This window comes from Wickerhamomyces anomalus, assembly GCF_001661255.1.
Source record: "Wickerhamomyces anomalus NRRL Y-366-8 unplaced genomic scaffold WICANscaffold_6, whole genome shotgun sequence".
Lineage (NCBI taxonomy): Eukaryota > Fungi > Ascomycota > Saccharomycetes > Phaffomycetales > Wickerhamomycetaceae > Hansenula > Hansenula anomala.
Genome location: NW_017567115.1, coordinates 1029578 through 1050188, shown reverse-complemented (window position 1 = coordinate 1050188; position 20611 = coordinate 1029578). Strand labels below are relative to the sequence as shown.

The 20611-nt window shown below is 32.7% G+C and overlaps 10 protein-coding genes across 10 annotated transcripts; 4 read left to right on the top strand and 6 right to left on the bottom strand.

Annotated features, from left to right (window-relative positions):
• BUD13 (Bud13p) lies at positions 1 to 876 on the bottom strand (the record flags this gene model as incomplete). The annotated part of the gene is made up of 1 exon (XM_019185179.1): positions 1 to 876. One exon carries the CDS (start codon positions 874 to 876, stop codon positions 1 to 3), a length of 876 nt encoding a protein of 291 aa, XP_019037008.1.
• Positions 877 to 1103: 227 nt separating this feature from the next.
• WICANDRAFT_70864 (ssDNA endodeoxyribonuclease SAE2) lies at positions 1104 to 2992 on the top strand (the record flags this gene model as incomplete). Its single annotated transcript, XM_019184222.1, has 2 exons — positions 1104 to 1179; positions 1235 to 2992. 2 exons carry the CDS (start codon positions 1104 to 1106, stop codon positions 2695 to 2697), a joined length of 1539 nt encoding a protein of 512 aa, XP_019037007.1. The 3' UTR covers positions 2698 to 2992.
• On the bottom strand, positions 2980 to 5469 carry AGC1 (citrin; the record flags this gene model as incomplete). Its single annotated transcript, XM_019182346.1, has 2 exons — positions 2980 to 4888; positions 4934 to 5469. 2 exons carry the CDS (start codon positions 5467 to 5469, stop codon positions 2980 to 2982), a joined length of 2445 nt encoding a protein of 814 aa, XP_019037006.1.
• A 1298-nt stretch (positions 5470 to 6767) lies between these two features.
• WICANDRAFT_85881 (uncharacterized protein) lies at positions 6768 to 10607 on the bottom strand (the record flags this gene model as incomplete). Its single annotated transcript, XM_019185964.1, has 1 exon — positions 6768 to 10607. One exon carries the CDS (start codon positions 10605 to 10607, stop codon positions 6768 to 6770), a length of 3840 nt encoding a protein of 1279 aa, XP_019037005.1.
• Positions 10608 to 11053: 446 nt separating this feature from the next.
• SDD4 (Sdd4p) lies at positions 11054 to 13566 on the bottom strand (the record flags this gene model as incomplete). The annotated part of the gene is made up of 2 exons (XM_019180669.1): positions 11054 to 13026; positions 13362 to 13566. Coding segments are annotated over 2 exons (2178 nt in total), but the record flags the coding sequence as incomplete, so codon positions are not given.
• Positions 13567 to 14363: 797 nt separating this feature from the next.
• Positions 14364 to 15149, bottom strand: NSA2 (rRNA-processing protein NSA2; the record flags this gene model as incomplete). Its single annotated transcript, XM_019185963.1, has 1 exon — positions 14364 to 15149. The coding sequence occupies one exon, from the start codon at positions 15147 to 15149 to the stop codon at positions 14364 to 14366; it is 786 nt and encodes a 261-aa protein (XP_019037003.1).
• A 463-nt stretch (positions 15150 to 15612) lies between these two features.
• LCP5 (small subunit rRNA maturation protein LCP5) lies at positions 15613 to 16806 on the top strand (the record flags this gene model as incomplete). Its single annotated transcript, XM_019180341.1, has 1 exon — positions 15613 to 16806. One exon carries the CDS (start codon positions 15613 to 15615, stop codon positions 16648 to 16650), a length of 1038 nt encoding a protein of 345 aa, XP_019037002.1. The 3' UTR covers positions 16651 to 16806.
• A 56-nt stretch (positions 16807 to 16862) lies between these two features.
• Positions 16863 to 17261, top strand: ECM15 (Ecm15p; the record flags this gene model as incomplete). Its single annotated transcript, XM_019182258.1, has 2 exons — positions 16863 to 16913; positions 16980 to 17261. 2 exons carry the CDS (start codon positions 16863 to 16865, stop codon positions 17259 to 17261), a joined length of 333 nt encoding a protein of 110 aa, XP_019037001.1.
• A 543-nt stretch (positions 17262 to 17804) lies between these two features.
• CDH1 (Cdh1p) lies at positions 17805 to 19358 on the top strand (the record flags this gene model as incomplete). The annotated part of the gene is made up of 1 exon (XM_019183862.1): positions 17805 to 19358. One exon carries the CDS (start codon positions 17805 to 17807, stop codon positions 19356 to 19358), a length of 1554 nt encoding a protein of 517 aa, XP_019037000.1.
• Positions 19359 to 19503: 145 nt separating this feature from the next.
• WICANDRAFT_81121 (uncharacterized protein) lies at positions 19504 to 20441 on the bottom strand (the record flags this gene model as incomplete). The annotated part of the gene is made up of 2 exons (XM_019185178.1): positions 19504 to 20273; positions 20336 to 20441. The coding sequence occupies 2 exons, from the start codon at positions 20439 to 20441 to the stop codon at positions 19504 to 19506; spliced, it is 876 nt and encodes a 291-aa protein (XP_019036999.1).
• Positions 20442 to 20611: the final 170 nt, after the last annotated feature.

The following is a 20611-nucleotide window of genomic DNA, read 5'->3' as shown; positions in this document are numbered from 1 at the left end:
TTAATAATCTTCTTGCATTGTATACGAAAGTGTCTTCTTCTCAGCCATTTCAGCTTGTCTCTTGAACCATGACTTTTCAAAGCCATTTGATCTGTCAACACCATCCCAACGCCAACCAGGTACAATTCCAAATCTATTTTCAGGAAACCCATCTTTGAATAATTTTCTTCCAGTTCTTGAGACGTATTTTTTTGATTTGCTTGGTTTGAATGATAGTAATGGATCATCATCGTGCTCTTTGCTCTTCAGCCTACTGTTCAACTCTTGGTCATCAGCGTATCTTGCTAAATTGGAGCCACCAGCTTTTTTTAACTGTTTTCTATTCGCTTCCAAATCTAATAGTTGAACAAGACCCATATTACGTTTTTTATGTTCCAGACGCTTCCTTTCTTCCTCTTCAATTTGCCTTGTACGTGCCTCTTCTCTTCTTTTTTCCATATCTATCTTTCTACCACTTGCATCTCTATACACAGTTTGGGCATTTTTACCCAAATGCTGTGATGAATTATTCTCCAAGTACCTTAGCTCAGCTTCTTCTTTTTCTTTTATCTGTTTTGCCACTTCTTCTGCAGTTTGTAAACCAGATTTTGCACCTGACGACATCCTTTGTCCGTCATTATTAATAATTTCTTCATCTCTCTCTACTTCGGGCACAATCTCATCCGTACCAACAACTTTCCATCCTTTGTTTCTTTTGATCTGCTTTTCAGGAATTAGCTGAGTAGGTTGCTCAAAAGTAGGTTCATCTTTTAGTAACGGTTGTGTATTCTCTATTATGATATTAGAGTGGTTCTCTTTCTTTTCCTTTTTGGACTTCTTGGGTTTTTTTTTGTTGTCTGAAAGGTAATTTTTTGCCAAATAATCAGATAATGACATTTTTGAAGTTCAACAAGTATTAATATTCAAAGATTTGCAACGTTTCATTCAATTGAAATGTGTATAAAGTTTCCTCACAATCAATTTGTTTTTCTCGTAACCTGTCAAGAAGCCACGGGTCAGCACTTTCGTGGCGGTTGTGGGCACTGGTGCTTACAAGAAATTGTAAACAGATAGACGCGTACGAGTCTACAAGCTTCAGCTGGTTGCGAAAGCTGGTTAAGGGCATGTCTACTGAGAAGGAGAGCCTCACGCTGGTGCTAAAGAAAGCAGTTGCTTTGGCAGAGGGATTGGAACAGAAGTGTATGGTGTTTTTTGACTTTGTATCGCCATGATCCATGTTACTAACAACCAATAGCTGGTGTACGATCAAGTATCAATCAACAGGTAGCTGAGCAAATACGGGAGAATAAGAATCTAAAAGAGCAGCTAGCTGTGGAGAAGTCAAAGAATGAAGAACTAGTGAGAAGGTTGAAGCTTGAAGAAAGGAAAAACCAAGATTACAACAGATTGAATGTCAAGTATAACCAAACCATAAAGGAGAAAGAACAACTTGAAATAGAGCTAGAAAAACTAAAATATAAGAAACGCACACCATTATCACCGTCCAATAATGCAAATACAGACAACCCAGGGATACTCGGTATGCTGAAACAAACAACCAAACCAAAGCAGAGTACAAAAAAGCCTGAATCAATCTATATTGATAAAGAAAACCAACAACCTCTTCCAAAGAAACCCACTACTAATATTTCTTTTTCAAGTTCTCAAAATCAAGATCGCACGTATGAAAGCTCAGATCTAGCTCCCACCCAATTTACCATGGATGGTGATGAGCTCGAAACCCACAAACCTACATATCAAAAACCTCGTTACCAACATTATGAAACTTTTGACGCGAAAGACAACATACCTATTATGGAGGATTCAATTGACTTAAGGGTGCCAGCGATCGAAATACCACCATCATCACCAACTGTCAAGTCTGAAGCGGTTTCGCAAGACCTTGAAGAGGTTCACTCATCCCCAATAGTGACAAGAAATCCAATTAAAGTTAAAAAAGAAGAAACTGATTCGTTAGAAATAGTTGATTCACAAGATGGAAGTGATGATTTGAATGCCCATTTCCCAACACCAAAAACTGCCACTAAGTTTCAAACACCTTTCAACATACCCAAGAGTTTTGATATGAAGAAATCTTTACTACACACTCCAGATGATTTAACACCTATGAAGAAGACAAAGAAGTCTAAGACAATGAAATCCTCAATAACATCCTCATCAACAAAAAAATATGACTTTACAAATAATCCCAAGGAGAATAGAGAATGGATATATGAAGATTTTAAAATTGATCCATCCAAAAATGATAATTATGATTATGCATATGATGCAGTACTTCGAGGTGCAGAGAGAAGATGTCAACATGGAAAATCTTGTAAGAATTGTGAAAATTTTTATAAAATTGCTAAAGGTGATCAAATAAAACCAGGATTTGCTGGACTTCAATGGAATGCAGAATCTTCAAAATTAAATGGTAACCAAACCATTATTTCGAAAAGTTCAAGACATCGAACAATTTGGGATAGAGAAGCTTCACCACCAGGATTTGGTGATTTTGATTTCCCAAATACACAACAACAAAAAGAGAATAAAGAGAAAAGTTTAAAGATTAGAAGAAATAAGGCATATAAAAGATTGTTTTCAGCTTTGAATAATGGGAAATACTTGTTCAAAGATAACGCATACAACGAAGCATTGAAGAACAATGATTATTCAATAGATGAGTCAGTCTTTAACAAATACATAACGGATCCTTAAGGAATAACTAGTCTACAATTGCATTGCTATAGATTGAACAAAGTATAAATGTATTAATATATAATAATATTTAGATAAACTATATGTGAAAAAAAGGTTCATTAATATAAATAGTGTTTCTAGTTGTAATATAAAAGTATTAAATCACAAGTATCATTAAGTCATAAAATCATTATCACAGGATTGAATAAAAACATGTAAAGCAAACATAGAAAAAAAAAATAAAGTAACAAAAACATAAAAGCAATTGAGTAACAGAAACACTTATAGCACGCATCACAATCAATTATCACCCTTCTTCTTCAACTCTTCATAAAACTTTTTGTAAACATCAAAGTTGAAATCCTTAAAGTTATAATCCAAGTCAATAAATGTTTTGGAAATTTGACAACTCTTGTAATAATAATTCAAGTAATATCTTTTCTTCATATCTTCAGCAACTGAATCATTCAGAATCTTTGTAGTGTTTTTACCAATCTTGGTCAAATTAGCAGGTGATGAAGGTGTTGTTTCAATATTTGATAAACCAGAACCATGTAATGGGAATACAGACTGGAAAATTTCATAAGCAGCTAAAGTAAAACCAAATTGAGGTGAAGATCTTAAAACTCTTGCAGCACCACCTTTAAAGAATGATCTTGGTGATTCTTCTCTTAAAATAGTTTTGAAAGCATGGAAAATACCTTTATATTGAGTTTCACCTTGTTTAGCATCAACTTGTAGTCTTGTTTTGATAACATCACATGGAGTGGTTAAAAATGCTGCAGGCATACCAGCTAACCCACCACTAACTAACAATTCCCAAGTCTTTAATTTATTACGACATCTTTTATTGGAAGGATCATAATTGAAGATGTCCTTTTTGATATGAGCATAAGTTGGGAAATAAATAGCAGAAAATGGAACATCTCTTAATAAACAAGCTGAAGCACCTCTGTATAAACCAGGTAATCCCAATTGTCTGATAAGTTTACCAGCTGATAATCTATCAGCAACATTATAATCACCTTGAACTTGTAATCTAATCTTGACAATTTCCAAAGGATTTGTAAATACAACTTGGCAAGCACCAGCACAAGCACCGGATAAGACTTCTAAAGGCCATGAAATCTTTTTGGAAATTTTATCAGTGAAAAACGAACGGGCCAAATCATTAACAGTTAATTTGATAGCCTTTTCAGGTGCAACACCAATCAATTGGGGACCTAAACCTGAATACAACCCTCTAATACCTTCTTTTGATAAAACTTTTACAAAACAATCCAATGAATTTTTATAAATTAAAACTCTTTGAGCTTGCATTCTTGTTTTAATCAAATCAATTGGATAAACAATAGTTGCACCGATTGCACCAGCAACAGATCCCAATGAAAAATTATAAAGTGAATCGAAAACAGGATAGAAATAATAATTTGAATTGATTCTTGGTTTTGCAACTTCATTTTCATGTACAATATCATTTAAATAATTTGGATTTGTAATTTGCAGGAAATCTTGAATTGTTAATTGAGAACTAACAGCACCTGAATCTAAATAGTCAGCATTGTTTATTTCATTTGTGACATGATCATAATTCTGTTTAAAAGTTGCCAATTTATTTGATGACTCCACTGGATCCGATGGTTCATTAGCTGCTTGTTCAGCCATTTTTTGAGCAGCTTGATGGATTTCATTCAACATATTCTTCTTTTTAGCATCAATCAAGTTTGATTTATAATTAGCCACAATGGAAAATAACAAGTTGATTTGAGCAGGAGAAAATTGTGAAATATTGTTAACCTTGTTGTATTCAAAATTAATAAATGAAACAAAATCACTTTTAGTAATAGGTAAAGAAGTTGGACCTGGTGAATTGACTCTATAAATTTGATAATATTTCAGCAAGATTTGATTAATTAAATCGAAATTATTGAAAAGATAATGTAAATCTTTAACCACTGTGAAATTTATGGAGTTATTAGTTGATTTGATAAGCTTTTCATTTGAAAAATTCAAAGAGTCAAAAACTTGATTTGAAATCTTGTGACTGTATAAGGTTTCCAAAACATAAATCAATTGATTCTTGGAGATCTCCCTAGTATTGTTTAAAGAATTCCATATTGATAATTTTTCGAAAAAATTTGATAATTTCTCATTAGCTAAATCACTTTGTAAAATGGTAATGACAGAATTCAAATTAATGAAAACATCTCTGTTCTTAACCTCATTATGTACATCACAAATATCAGCATTTGACTTTAATGGTGATGATGTATACAAGCTTAACCAACTCAATTTATTCCAGTCAATATTTAACCCATTTGATTTCAAGAAATCATTTGATACAAATTCTTGGGCCTTATGAATAGTGGCCTTAAAATCTTCGAAATTCAATAATAATTCATCAAAACTTAAAAATTTATGGTTGTAATTAATAGCTTTATTTGTTGAATTTGAATCAAATTTTCTGAAAAATTCATAAAGAATGATATAGTTATAGTTTCTATTATTCAATAAATTGTTGAACTGAAACCAATCACTTATTGTCATATAACCTTTATTTTTTTCATCCATGGCTAGGAAAATGACACCAAATGTTTGATGAGGAATTTGATGATAATTATAATGATGATCTGTGAATTTGTTGTATAACTTGGTTGAAGATGAAATTAACTTGATAAAAGAATCATAATCAAGAATATGTTGTTTACGATCTTCATCGTATTTAGCATACTTTCTAAAGATTTCAATTTGTTGTTTCTTTGATTCTGATATTGAGTTCGGTAGTTCCATTTTGATAAATATAAGTTGTTAATAAGCTTTAGCAGAATGACTGATTGATATGTATCTGGTTTAAATAATAAGCAGCTAAGGAAAAATCAAATCTATAGTCTTTGAATAAATGAAACAATTGAACAGTGAAAATTTCAACACAAAATCACACTAGCAGTTAATAATGAATGTAGAAGATTTGAAATGATCTTTTATAGTGTATATGATGAAAGGTTTGTTTATGCAAAAAAAAGTGAAAAAACTTTGGTGATAAAACTATAGATCCATGCTAAGGTGAACTTCAGAATGGACTATGATGTATGTATGACCTTGGTGGACAGCTGATGACCTAACGATCTATAGGAATAAATGAGTATGGGATATTTTGTTTTGATGGACGGAACCAGTAAGCTTATATATGGGAGAATAAAAATGAAGGTGTTGAATCTTGATACGTGGACTGTTTTTTTTATAGGTACAGGATGAACTAATGAGTGCCTCTTCTTAAAATATTCCTGCAAACTGTTGAATTAAATTTCCCCAGCTTTTTTTTTCAGTTTTTCTTCCACAAAAGAATCTTCTGTCGGCTAAAAACAAAACTTTCGGTGAGTGGAAAACCGGAAGGCGACAAATATTCGACCAAGAGCTTTTTTGACTTGGAAGCGATGAGATGAGATTGAAGTGGTAATGAGCTAAGAACTGGTGATTGTAATAATAGAATCTATCTGTTCTTTGTTTGTATTTGGTTTAGTTCTTTGATAATGTGTCTTCTTCTCTTTCTGGAGGTTAAGCGCCCTGTTGAATGTTGTGAAATTAAGCTGAATCGGAGCCTTTAATTGTGGGTCCAGCCAATGACAAAGTGAGAATAGGTGCTGACGAATATGGGGATGATTCTCAAATGGGAAGTGTGTAATTGATTTATTCAAATATGAATCTTTACTAAACTTGTTGATGGCTAAAGATAAACTGGATTTGGCACTTGCTCTTTAAATTTATACAAATTGTGACTTTTCTTGTCTTGGAATTGAGCTTATACCGTGCAATTCCAGATCCGACTGGTTAAGAGGCCATGGTCTCCTCGGAATATACCCTTTTAAGTGACACTTTAACCCTCTCCTCACAAACTACCGCATTTGGGTCTGACAGTCCGGGTTCATACGACGATGGAGAGATCTGTAAAGGGTATAGAGCTCATTAAAAGGTGTTTTCAGCTATTGATCAGTTGATCTAATTAGGTTCTGCTAAGCGACTGGGTGGAGGTGGTCTAATTATATCTACAACTATAATCATAATGATCATCTATCATTTATCTATTATATCTACTTTCTCAAGTATCTAACCTTCAACTCAAATATACCATAGGCCACCAATCTATATACAACAACTATGATGGCAACTGCAACAAAATTCATGGCAAAATTACTATTCAACTTGTACTGATCCATAACTGCTTCCCCTGTATTCAAAAGACAACTTGAATCACCACCTGAACATTCAAACGTTTGTCCATCAAATCCTAACTCTGCTAATGCTAAAACTCCATATTTCAAAGGACTTATATAGTTAAAAGCCTTAAACAAAATTGGCATATGTAACGACATTGTACCACCCATGAAAATGGCAATCACTAATAAATTTGCAACGAAATTAACTGCAATTCCAAGATGATCAAAGATAGTGGTAAACATCATACCAACACTTTCACCAGCATTAATTGTAACAACACACATATAAAACATTGTGAAAAACATCCCTCCATTTCTTGGTAATCCAACAACTAAAACAATGAAAATTGAAAAAATAAAAGATCCAACAATTTCAAATGGTACTTCATTAATCAAATAACACAACATAAATGTAATTGGTGAATATGTATTATCTTCAAATTCTTGATAAAATGTATTCTTTTCAATTGGGAAAGCTGTAACATTATTGATTAATCCACAAAAATATAAATTTAAAACTTCTTGAATCAAACCTAATCTGTTTCCAATAGATTCTGAATTATTCTTCAATGGTGAAAAATATAAGGCATGCACTATAGATAACCCAAGCAATTGTCCAATACGACAAAATAAAACATCCGGAGATCTCATCAACACTTTAAACTGTCTTTCTAAAATTGGACGAAATGCATTCTTAAAACTTTGTGGTCTTTTAATCAATTTTTTGAAATCTTCAATTTGATAATTTGGAGTCTCCACTATAGGTGAATAACTTAAATCACGAGTTTTAAAACTTCTCCAACCTTCAACCATCTTTTGTGTAATATCTTCTCCACCAAATCCTTTACCTGAAATAACATCCAAAATATAATCTGCAAAATTCATATTATATTCAGGTTTGAACCCCATTTCCGCAAAATGTTCAATTAATCCATTTGGTTTACCATCATAAATAACATATCCATCTGATAACAATAAAATATTGTCAAATTTTTCAAAAATTTCAATTTTTGGTTGATGAATTGTTAAAATAATTGTCTTTTGTTCATTAATTGCCAATTCATTTAATAAAGAAATTATTGAACTTGAAGTAAACGAATCTAACCCGGAGGTTGGTTCATCTAATAATAAAATCTTGGAATCGTTTAATAATTGAATCGCAATTGAAACTCTTCTTTTTTCACCACCGGAAATACCTTTAACATTACCATCACCAATTGGAATATTGGCAACATCACTTAATCCCATCTTTCTAATCAAATCATTAACAATAATTGGAATATAATCATGTTGTGAAACATCTAATCTTAATTTAGCTTGATACCATAAAGTCTCACGAACTGTTAAGGTTGGAATTAAAACATTATCATCTTGAACAACATATGTAGTGATCTTTTTCAACAAATCAAATGGAATTGTTTGTCCATTTAATAAAACATCACCTTGTGCACTTATTGTACTATAACGAGTTCTTCCCGTGAGGAAATTCAATAATGTTGTTTTACCAGAACCTGAAGGACCCATGATTGCATTAACACCTGGTTTGAAACTTGATTCAATTTTTTTCAACAATTGTTTCCCATTATAAGGTTTTCGCAAAATTGAATTCCTCCAAAATGATTTCTTCAAAGTTAATGAAATATCTTTTAATGAAATTATAACATCTTGTTGGAAATGTGTTGAGTTGAATTTTTTCATAAATTTTTGTGCATCAATTTCTGTAATTTTTGAAGATAATAAATCAATTTTTTTATTATTAATTGGTTTAACAACTTTAACTGTTTTCCTTTTACATTGATACCACAATAATACACCAGTAATAATGTAAAAACCTAACCCCCAACAAAGATTAACACATAATGGTACTGCAAACCAGTTTTTTGGATACCCCAGATTATCTAAAACATATTCACCGGTATATTCATAACATTCACTAGAGCCAGTTTCAAAAGGACAATCACCAATAAAACCAGTGTATTGGTTTGAAACTAAACTTCCAAATCCATACCAAAAGTTTGCCAAATATTTCGTCCATCTAACATAAACTGGCATGGTTTTAGCATTAATAAAATAACCACAAGCTGAATTTTGTAATTGATAAAATAAATTTGACATTAAACTTGCAGTTCCAAAATCATATTTACCCATCATAAAACAAAGAAATGCAGTAGCCATCCCCACGGTATAAATTAAAAAATTATTAATGAAATAAATACCAAAATTACTTGATCCATTCAACCCCCACATATAAAATGTAATAACTGACCAAACAATAGTAATTGGAACATCTTCTAATGCTAATTTAACCAATTTTCTAGCAATTAAAAATCCACTAATTGAATAAATCCCCTCTTTATACTCTTTAACAAAAAATTTACCATCAGTGGCACATAATCTTTCAATTTCATATAATAAAGGTGTAAAACCTAAAACTTCACAACAAACATATAAAGTTGAAGTTATTGAACGGATACCTGCTAAATCACCTTTTGGTTTATAAAAACACCATCCACAAACAATTGCCAAAAATGTCATAATGAAATGGAATGTAAACATACTTTTCAAATCTCTAATTGTTACAATTGTACATCTATGCATTAATACCCAAATTTCACGGTAAAATGGTAATTTATGTGTTTTATTTTGATTGAAAATTGGTGCTCCTGATTCAAAAGAGTTGTAGTATTCAACATCTTGTTGTAATGGTTGAACTTTTGCCCAATTTGTCACCAATTTATCAACACGAGCTTGAGTTTTCAATTCAACTTCTTTTGACATTGTTTTATCAATTGAAGAAATTGATAATAAGAAATCAGCGAAATTCGACTCTTCTTGAACATCATCACCATCATTTAACTCTAATTGATCAAAATATTTATAACCATCTTCAAGAGAACCAGTAAATAACATTGACCCACCTTTGGCTAATAAACAAATCTTGTCCACAATTTCTAAAATTTCAAATCTTGGTTGATGGATTGTTAAAATTATTGTAATACCAAAATTTTGTGCCAAATCTTTAACAGTTTGAACTAAATTAATTGAAGTGTTTGAATCTAACCCAGTTGTAGGTTCATCTAAGAATAATACAGAAGGTTTTGTTAATAATTGGATAGCTAATGACACTCTTCTTCTTTCACCACCACTTAAAGTTGTATGATATTTGAAATCATTCACTATTGTGTTTTCAACTTTTCTTAAATTTAATGAATCAAAAAGATAATCAATCAATTTTGTTTGTTCAGCATTTGATGAATTTGGTAATTTTAATTGTGCAGTAAATTTTAAAATCTCTCGAACTGTCAACCCAGGCATGAAAAGATCCTCTTGTAAAAGGTATGAAATATTTGGATTTGTTTGAGAATATTGAACCATACCTTCGAATTGGAAAGGATTATCTTTAGATTTAGCAAAACTCATTCTTGATGATAAAGTGTTCAACAAAGTGGTCTTACCAGACCCTGAAGCCCCTAAAATAGCTAAAACTTTACCCTTTTCCAAGTCAAGATTGATATTATTCAAGATTTTTTTAACTTCGGCAACAGATTCAACATCATTCTCTATCTTCTCCTTGAACTGCTTCTTCTTCTTCTCTTTAGCCAATCTTGATTTGTTCAAGTTCACAGTCAAGCCCCTAACATGAAGGTCAACCCTTTCCGCTTCAGGAACGAACAAGTCGTTATAATGTGTAGATGTTATCACGTCTGTATTCATTGTAATAAGCCGCTATGATTTCACACCAAATATATCTAAACGAATAATGGAATCCACACTATAACCACACCAATTACCAGCAAAAACCCAGCAACACTTTTCTAAAAACAAGCAGCACTTTCCTGACAGGTCAACTGTTCATTTGAGGTCCACAAGGAAACAATCAAAGGGTATTTATATCAAGACACACTCAATTTCACCAACGCACCCTGCTTAAAATCTTTTTCTTTTAGCCACATACGAATGGTTTTTTTGCCAAAAGTCTTAGTACTGCTGCGCATACCATAAATTAGCCCAATGCGGAAGGTGCAAGACGATTGGCAACCAAATTCGCGAATAATTTCGTAATTATTATTGAACAGACAAACTTTGGCAGAGCTTACAATTTATACAATTAAATTAACAATTAGTCATTAAATTTTATAAATTCATTCCGTTGCCGTCTTGTACATATCATCACAGCGTACCTTATCACTTCCAAAGCTTCTACGACGACAATTCTCAATCAATCTGGAGAATTCATTACCAACTTCCCAATAACACTCTTCAAATCTTGTGGAAATCATACCCAATAATCCAGTCATAAAATGCTTATTCTCCACAGATTCTAAATGAAATGCATACTGTAAAACCGTGTTGTGGAAAGTGACACTATCAATCGGTTTCAATGTATGAAGCATTCTTCCTGTTAATCTTGATAAATCATTTCTAACCCTTCTTAAGTAGTTATAGCCATCTTCAATTGAGTACAAGTTCTTTGTTGAAACCAATTCTGTTGAGCCACTTAATGGAGTAGATTCTGGTCCCTTCAATACAAAGTTATATGACCATGTTAGTAGTGTGACCAGTGCTAAGACGTTCAATCTGTTTAGAACCGCATCCGAGTCTGAATCATAAGGTAAATTCAATTGATCAACAGAATCTTGTGGAGTTAAAAACATTTCAAATAGGAACAAATATGCATAAACAACTGAAACTCTCCCATTTGGTGAATTTGCCCATTCGCGAACTTTTTTACCAACTAGTTCATAATCTGAAGCTTCAGCTTGAACATTCATTCTCCATGGTGCCCCTGCAAAGATATAATAATCATAATGTTGAATTCTTAGCGTGATTTGAGCCATATGATACACTGGTAATTTGCATCTTGTATCTGATTGAGATAATGAAAATGGTCTCAGGGTCTTTAAGGATTCATTCTTCAATAAATAACTGCTTTCTGAATTGCAACAACTTTTCATAATATCACAATTCCAATAATCAAATGCCAAACTTAAAGTATCCTTCCATGTATCTCTCAATTGTTCAAATTCTAAAATGGACCCTTGTAAATCACGTTGTTGCATCTGAAACATGATTGATAATAATCCAGCTAACAATATTTTCTTACCAAAAATACCAGTATTGACATGTTCTCTATTCAATATTTTCTTTAACCCCACCAAAAATGGCATTGAATCATTCCTATTAGGAATTTCCTTTGGTGTTAAATAACTTTCCCATAAATCATCATCACAAGGTAAATTTAGTTGAATATGATTTGAGAATAACATCAATTGATAACCGAAAACCATCGAATGAGTTGAATCAATATAAAATGCAAACAATGCAGCTCTTTTAACACTTTCAAATTCAATCCATTTTTCCCAAATAGTGGCATTATGACGTCTATTATATTCAGTTTTATTCTTTAATGGATTCCCACCTAGTCCTGGACTTCTTCTTAACAATTGAATTGTGGTACCATGATGTAAAAAGGCACGTTCATGTAATTTTCTATTTGTAGCAAATCTTTCATAGCACTCCAATAATAATAAACTTTGGATGATATAAACTTGAGAAGGTGGATGAAACTCCTCACAACTGAAAATAATTAATCTTAAAGGATCTGCAATTAAATCTGCAAATTCTCTTGGATTTTTATCATTTTTGAAAAAATTATTTGGTTCACATTTAGCATAACTTGCACCTGTCATAATCATACTCAGTAATAATATTGGATGGCAAGTAAAAGTATTAAATGAAGGTTTATGTAAAATTGGATATTGAACATGGAAACAAGTCCAATAAAGATCCAAAAATGTTTCCAAATGATTAAAATATTCATGATTTGCAATAGCTGGAACTAGGTTGATTAAAATTTGTCTAATTTCTGGTGTTATCAAAGTTTGTTGAGCAGGATTTGGGAAATTTGGTGGGATCTGTAAAATATCATCAAGTAAGTTTGAAGATAATCCAAATGGATCATCATTTGGATTGAAAAAATTACCACCACTGAAATTTGGTCCTGTATCTAAATGTCCCATATCTGCTTGATTTTCATCAAATAACCAACTAATCAAATTTGATGGACTTGCTGCATTGTTTGAATTTTCTGGATCTTGAGGATTTGTTGTTGGATTATGAATTGGATGAGACCCTAGAGTTTTGGTGTTGTTATTGTTATTATTAGACCTATGATGTTTTTCTGTGAGTAATGTTGTTTCACCTTGAACTATTGAACCTTGTCGTAGAGCATCTAATTCGTCATTTGCAGCACTTAAATGAGCATCATTCCCATAATTATGGATATCAACACTGGTCTGATCTTCAATATTTGGTAAGATTATAGAATCTAATGAATTGATTGGTACTTTCTTACTCTCTTCAACTGGATCCACTGGTTCAACTTTCTTTTTTTCCTTGTATACTGTCTTTTTTCATCAATCTTATTATTATTAACAGCTTTCAATTTGGCTTCATCCTTCATTTTACGAATTTCATGTCTTTTAACATGTCTTTCTAATAAATCCTTCCGTACAAATGATTTAAGACAGTTTTCCCATGGACAATTATAAATAACAGTGGGATTATGGTTTAATTTATGTCTTGCTAAATGTTCAGCTCTTGAAAAAACCTTTTCACAACCATTAAAATCGCATCTGTAATTCCCTGGTGGTCGTTTCTTTCTTTTCCTTTTGTTTCCATCACCATCGTATTCATCTTCATCATTACTATTGTTGTTATTGTTGATATCCTTCACATCACCGGAAGGCGAGACTTCGTCAAGCGACGTCTGTAGACCTTCGTTGAACTGACCAGAAGGACTAACTGAAGGGCTATTTGAATCCATTTTCATTGGAGTCATCATTTGAATAGTGTGTTGGTATTGAACAAGTATTATAAAATCAATAAACTTTTGGAGAAGAAGCACTGACTAAGCCGTTCTTGATCTTTTCTCAAATAAATAGCAGCAAAATGAATAAATAGATAAAGCTCTGTTCCTCTTTGGATAATATGAGTGGCCAGTGACCAGCAAAATAGTTGGGATTCAGAGCTCAAGAGAACTGCTTACAATAATCTTGTTTTAGACCTCACGAAAACCTGGAGTTCAACTGACTCGTTTTTAAGCGGTTGATTTTTTTTTCGAGAATTCGGCAACCGGATTTGATTAAGCATAGAAGAGTAAAATAAAGTGCTAGAATATTCATGAATTTGTTAGTGGAAATGGTGATGTAAGGAATAATATGGGTTTATTATAGTGATAGAATTGAATAGAACCATCTCTTGTTCACTGCCCTTTTTTTCCGTTTGCAATAGGCTTTCCTCCTCGGTAAGATGATGTCTACAACTAAAGCCATACTAGTAAACCCAATTCATTAAAACAAAAACCACTCAGAATAGAAAACCAAAAGTACTATACAAATCAGATAAAAAGGATAATAAAAAATAAACCATATTTGTGATGAATAATGCAAAATGAAATAACTATCTCTACTAAACCAACAAAACAGCATTGACACAACCATCTCTATCAGGTTCATTTGTGATTTGTGCATATTTACCCCAAACAACTTTACCACCAGCAGTAACCAATCCCATTTCACTAACATTCACTTCAATTATGGTACCTTTAGTCAACACACCCAATTGTGTATACATTGGACTTTGAGGATTCTTTTTAACACCCAAAATTGGTAAAAACACAGTGACAGCTAATTCTGGATGTGTAACATTTGCCTTTTTCTGTCTAAGAGCTGAAGGTCTGATGATTCTTTCCATTTTAACAGGTCTTCTTGTGAAACCTTCACCAACAAATGTATGTTTTGTAATCATTCTCTTCCATGCCTTAGATTTAGATTTACCAGTCTTGATAACTTTAAACATTTCTTCTTCACTAATACCACGAACTTTTGGTAATGGGACTGAGAATTTATCAGCTTTTTCCATTCTTTTTTGTTTAATTGATGAAGAAATGGCTTTAGCAGTATTTGTTTGTTGACGATCTAATAAATAAGTTGGTAAAGCTTCACCATCATCTTCAACAGGTTTAGTTGGACCTTTGATTTTACTCTCTTCATGAGCTTTAATCTTCTTCTTCATAGCAACTTTTTCAGCATAACGTTTCTTAGCAAATTGTTTACCTCTCCAACCCTTCAAATTTTGTGCATCTTTAGAAACTCTGTGACCTTCTCTTGCAAGTCTCTTACGTTTTCTTTCTTCATGATCTAAACGACGACCATGTTGCTTTATATGTTGTTCAATATATTCGTTTTGAGGCATCTTGTCAATGGGATCTGAGCCTTTTCTTAATGATAAAAAAGCCTATCCAAGTATAAAGTTGAAAGAGTTTTTAACAAAAATGTTTATTCTTTTCTTAAAAAGAAATCCCATACAAAAAAAAAAAATTTTATGCTGGTTTCTCAGGGTAACTCTGGAGATGAGGTGGTAGGGGAAGCATAATTAATCTAATTTTGGTGATAAGTGGGTAAATTATATAAGAGAATGTATTTGAAAATTTGTAGATAGATCTCATTATACTATAATAATATACCTGTAAATTTGCAAATAAATCCATCAAATATCCATCTCTTTGCACCGAAGTGTATTGTTTAGATAGCTTCGCGAATTGTATCTGGTTGGCACCACACCAGCCAAAGGGTAGGAAAAAAAATTCTTTTATATGAGCTCAATCAAATGGTTTTATCAGCTGAATATCTTGATACAAGCTAGTTGGAATACTATTATGAGTCAGTCATTAGATGAAATATTGAAAGGTATCAACGCCTCTCTACAGGCTACAGATGCTGCTGTTACTGGTTTACACTCTAGAGTTGAATCTCCAGAATTACCTGTATTAGTTACAGATTTATTATCCAAAACCAATCAACCAATACCTGAAGGTGTTTCATTATTGGATTTGAAAAACAATGCTATTCTATCATATTTAAACAATCTAGCTCTTATAATACTGGCAAGAGTCGAAAGTCTAAAGACAAATAATACTAAAGAAATTGATGAACAAAAATTAAAAGCTGTTAAAGGTTCAATAACTCAAAGAGTTGTTTTAGAAAGAGGTATCAAAAATTTAGAGAAAAAATTATCATATCAATTGGAAAAAATGATTAGAAATTATAACAAGATGGAAAAAGATTCAAGTGAACAAGCTGTTAATAAAAAATTACAAGATCAAGAAAATCAAGATGATGAAGATGAAAGTGAGGATGCAGATGATAGTGAGGAGGAAAGCGACTCAGAAGATGAATTAAACTATAAACCTGATGCATCAGCATTAGTGAAATCATTACAAAAAGATAAGAAAGCTAAAGATTCTTCTAAGAGTGGTGAAAAAGTTGAGAAATATAAACCACCTAAAATCGCTGCTACATTACCTCCACAAGAATTCAAAGATAGTGGTAAAAGAACCAAAAATGGTAGTAACAAGATGCAATCTATGGAGGAATATTTGATGGAATCTGGTGATGCTCCAATGGTTGAAAATTCTATTGGTTCTACAATCTTGAATCATGGTAGAGGTGGTGTTAAAACTACAAAAGATCGTGAAAGAGAAGCTGAGATTCAAAGATATGAAGAATCTAATTTCACAAGATTGCCAACATCGATGTCCAAAAAGGATAAAAGACAAAAAAGAAAACAAGAATCTGATACATTCTTTGGTGAAGATTGGGGGATTTTCAGAAATGATAAAAATGATTTAAATACTTCAAGAAAGGCAAAACCAAAATCTGCATGGGATAGAGCTAAAAAGAGAAGAACTGATTAAGACTTGTATAGTTCTAACTTAATTTTTAGTATCATTTATGTTTTAAATACCTGTATCTGCATAAACTCTGATAACATCCTTACACCTAGGGGAAAACGTCCACAAAATCTTTGAGACAATCGCATGTTCTTTGATTCAACTTCAACGATCTTTTAGTTCACCTCGTTCTTAATTGTAGTATGTTCAAAAGGTCATTGACTACAATCGCAAAGATGTCTCAACCTGTGAAGCTCCATTGTTTGGCTGATGTTTGTATTATTCCAGTGAGTATTTAGAGATTAATGATTTTGCCAATAATATGGATCAACAAGATTAACAAATTTGAATAGATTGGTACTGGTTCGGCCTCAGTATCAGATGAAGTTGCTAAAGTCCAATTATATCTAGAAAAAAGTGGTATTAAACACACTCTACATTCAGCAGGAAGCACATTAGAAGGTGAATGGTCTGAATGTTGCAATGTTATTGGTCAGCTTCATGAAATGTTACACAAAGAGGGTGTATTAAGAGTACAAAGTGATATAAGAATCGGAACTAGAACTGATAAATCTCAAACTGCTCAAGATAAGATTGATATCGTTCAAGAAAAGATGAAGAAAGGGTTTAACTAGAATGGATTTAATACTTTATACCAAGTTGATCATTTTTTTACTCAACTAAGCCCTTTTCCACTATCATTTTGGACAAAAAGCTGTAGAGATGATAAAAGTACCTATAAAACTTCATTTTGACCTCTATTATCAAGCTTTCACATACAATTTTATCCAATTAATGTTGGACTATCTTTATTATGCTTTGTAATCTATTACATAATAATATCCGTTATTTTTTTTTTTTGAAGATAAACTGGAAGTTTACAAAACGTATGTGAGAAAATGAATGAGCTGAGGTTTACCATTTGAACAGGATTAACTTCAATTAGGCCATTCACACACTATCATACTCAACCAATATTGCTCTATCCCAACTCAACCAATTTGCTAGCTCTGCCTTAATTGTTAATTTTGCTGATTTCCCCCATTCATTTGGCTGGTCATAGTCTGATTATTTCCACAGTTACGTCCAAATCCACAAAATAGAGGACTGAGCATATTACAAACAACAACAACCACAACAGATCAGGAAACTATACATATCAGCTCCTCAAAGGTAAAATGTCCAATAGGGATAATAGAAGTTTCACTACTCCTAGTTCACCTTCGAGGTCCACTACAAATTTGAATCCTCCTCCTATAATTCAACAATCTCCAAGGAGGAAAAAAGTCATTTATAGTGATAGATACATTCCAAATAGAACAGGTGTTGACCTTCAGGCTGCTTTCTCATTGAGTAATGAAGAACTAGGTACAAGAAGACCGAATACAACAGGAAGTGCAAATGATCTTGAATATAGAAAAGAAGAGGAAGCTAATAGAACTTTTAATACCGTGCTCAAGAATGAACTATTTGGAGATAATGTCCCTTTCTCATCACCAAGCTCATCATCAAGACAAAAACAATCAGAACAGTCATCAAATTCAAGTACCCAAATAACTCCACCAAGATCTTCAAATGAAAACTCCAACTCATCAACTTCAAATATTCAAAAAACTCCAAGACAATCAACAAATCTATTTTCATATCAATCACCAAACAAGAGTAGGCCAACCTCAACATCAATTGAAAATGATTTGTACTCTTTATCACCAGTGAGAATAGATTCTCAAAAATTATTATTATCACCAACAAAGAAACCAAGAGCAATTGCTAAAGTACCCTATAGAGTATTAGATGCTCCAGAATTAGTTGATGATTTCTATCTAAACTTATTAGACTGGGGGTCACAAGATATATTAGGTGTTGGATTAGGCTCATCAGTGTATCTTTGGAATGCTTCATCAGGTTCAGTGGATAAATTATGTGATTTAGGAAATCATGACAAAATTACAAGTTTATCATGGATAGGTGCTGGTACACATATCGCTGTTGGAACAAATACTGGTGCAGTACAGATCTGGGATGCTACAACTTCAAAATGTACAAGAACTATGACTGGTCATACTTCAAGAGCTTCATCATTAAGTTGGAATGAACATATACTAAGTTCAGGTTCAAGAGATCGAACAATATTACATAGAGATGTTAGACAAGCTGAACATTATATGAAGGTTATAAATTATCATAAACAAGAAGTTTGTGGATTGAAATGGAATGTTGAAGAAAATAAATTAGCCTCTGGAGGTAATGATAATAAATTGTATGTTTGGGATGGATTAAATGATACACCATTACATAAATTTGAACACAATGCAGCTATCAAAGCTCTTAGTTGGTCTCCACATCAAAGAGGTGTATTGGCAAGTGGTGGTGGTACTTCAGATCGTCGTATCAAGATATGGAATGTTTTAAATGGACAAAAATTGAGTGATATTGATACTGGTTCACAGGTTTGTAATTTATGCTGGTCAATTAATTCTGTTGAATTGGTATCTACCCATGGATATTCTAAAAATCAAGTCATGATTTGGAAATATCCTCAAATGTCACAAGTTGCTTCATTAACTGGTCATACTTATAGAGTTTTATATCTATCTTTAAGTCCAGATGGACAAACTGTTGTCACAGGATCTGGTGATGAAACCCTAAGATTTTGGAACGTTTTTGAAAAAAATAAAAATGATAGTGGTCCACAATCTGTTTTACTGGATGCTTTTATGCAATTAAGGTGAATTAAAGTACAATTATTAACTGACTACAAGAGGACATTATGGAATATAGGCGTTCGTGAATACATTTTTTAATACTATTACAAGGTCTGTTTTTTTTAAAATGTCCTGTATGAATATGATTTGTAGATTGATAATTTTGTCACTGTCAGAATTGACGACCCCGTTCCTGTGCATAATCAGTTGAATTACTGGTGTTTTGAGCGTATGTTTCTGGTGGTGGTGGCTTTCTAGATTGTTGTGCAGAATGAGGTAACACTGTGGGTATTTCCTGGCGTATGGCTGGTGAGCCTGGAGGCACTTGATGATGTTGAGGCCTGGTGAATGCTTGTTGAGGTTGTGTTATATTTTCTTGATGAGAACTTCTACCTTTATACTGAGTTCCTTGTGACGTTTGATTTGAATTGATTCGTTGATTCTGATAAGCTTGAAATGAGTGAGCACCTGAAAGATTATCAGGTGCATCTGTATTTACATTCATTTGATGTAATCTCTCCTCTTCCTTTGCGCGTTCTCTCTTGACAAGAAAAGTATGAACCATCGCAGCATTTCTTGTAGAACAACCATTCATCCAACTAAATAAACTCCCAATTATAGGGGGAAGTGATATTAATAAATCAAATCCAATGTTCCCATGCATCTTGGCAATTGTTGCTGGTGGTAAATGGAATTCTTGATCAGCTATTGAAACTAAACGTCCATGAATTGCAAACATTAATAATGGGCCAATCACTGGTACAAGAGTTAATAATGGGGCAAGACCTAACCCTAAATCAATAGGATAACAACCAAAGAAGTTTTTATCATCTAACCAAGCCCTTTTCTTGACTCTTTTCCAAGATTTTTGTTCTTGTTTTGAACAAGTTTCTGGAGCTTTTCTTCTCTTCTTCTTGCCATGGATTTCAACGTAAAATGGATCTAGGTATTAAAAGTCAGTGGTTTTGGTCAAGAAAGACATCACAGTTGTAATTTTAACTCACCTTTAGTTTGATACTTTTCCCCAGCCTTATCATTGATCCAATCAACGGCCATGTCATAGCCTGGTACACCTTCGAGTTTTTGAGCAAAGTTGTTTATAGCATCCATGACCAATTTTAGCTAACCCCCTGATAATGAAACTTGAGCCTGAGAATATAAAGGAAAGTTGTTATTGATATCTTACACCTTGGCTGAACACTTTCCTTAATGTATAAGCTGATATTGCTAAGACTATGATGATTGATGCTGAAAACTATTACAAATAAACTTGTTAAAAA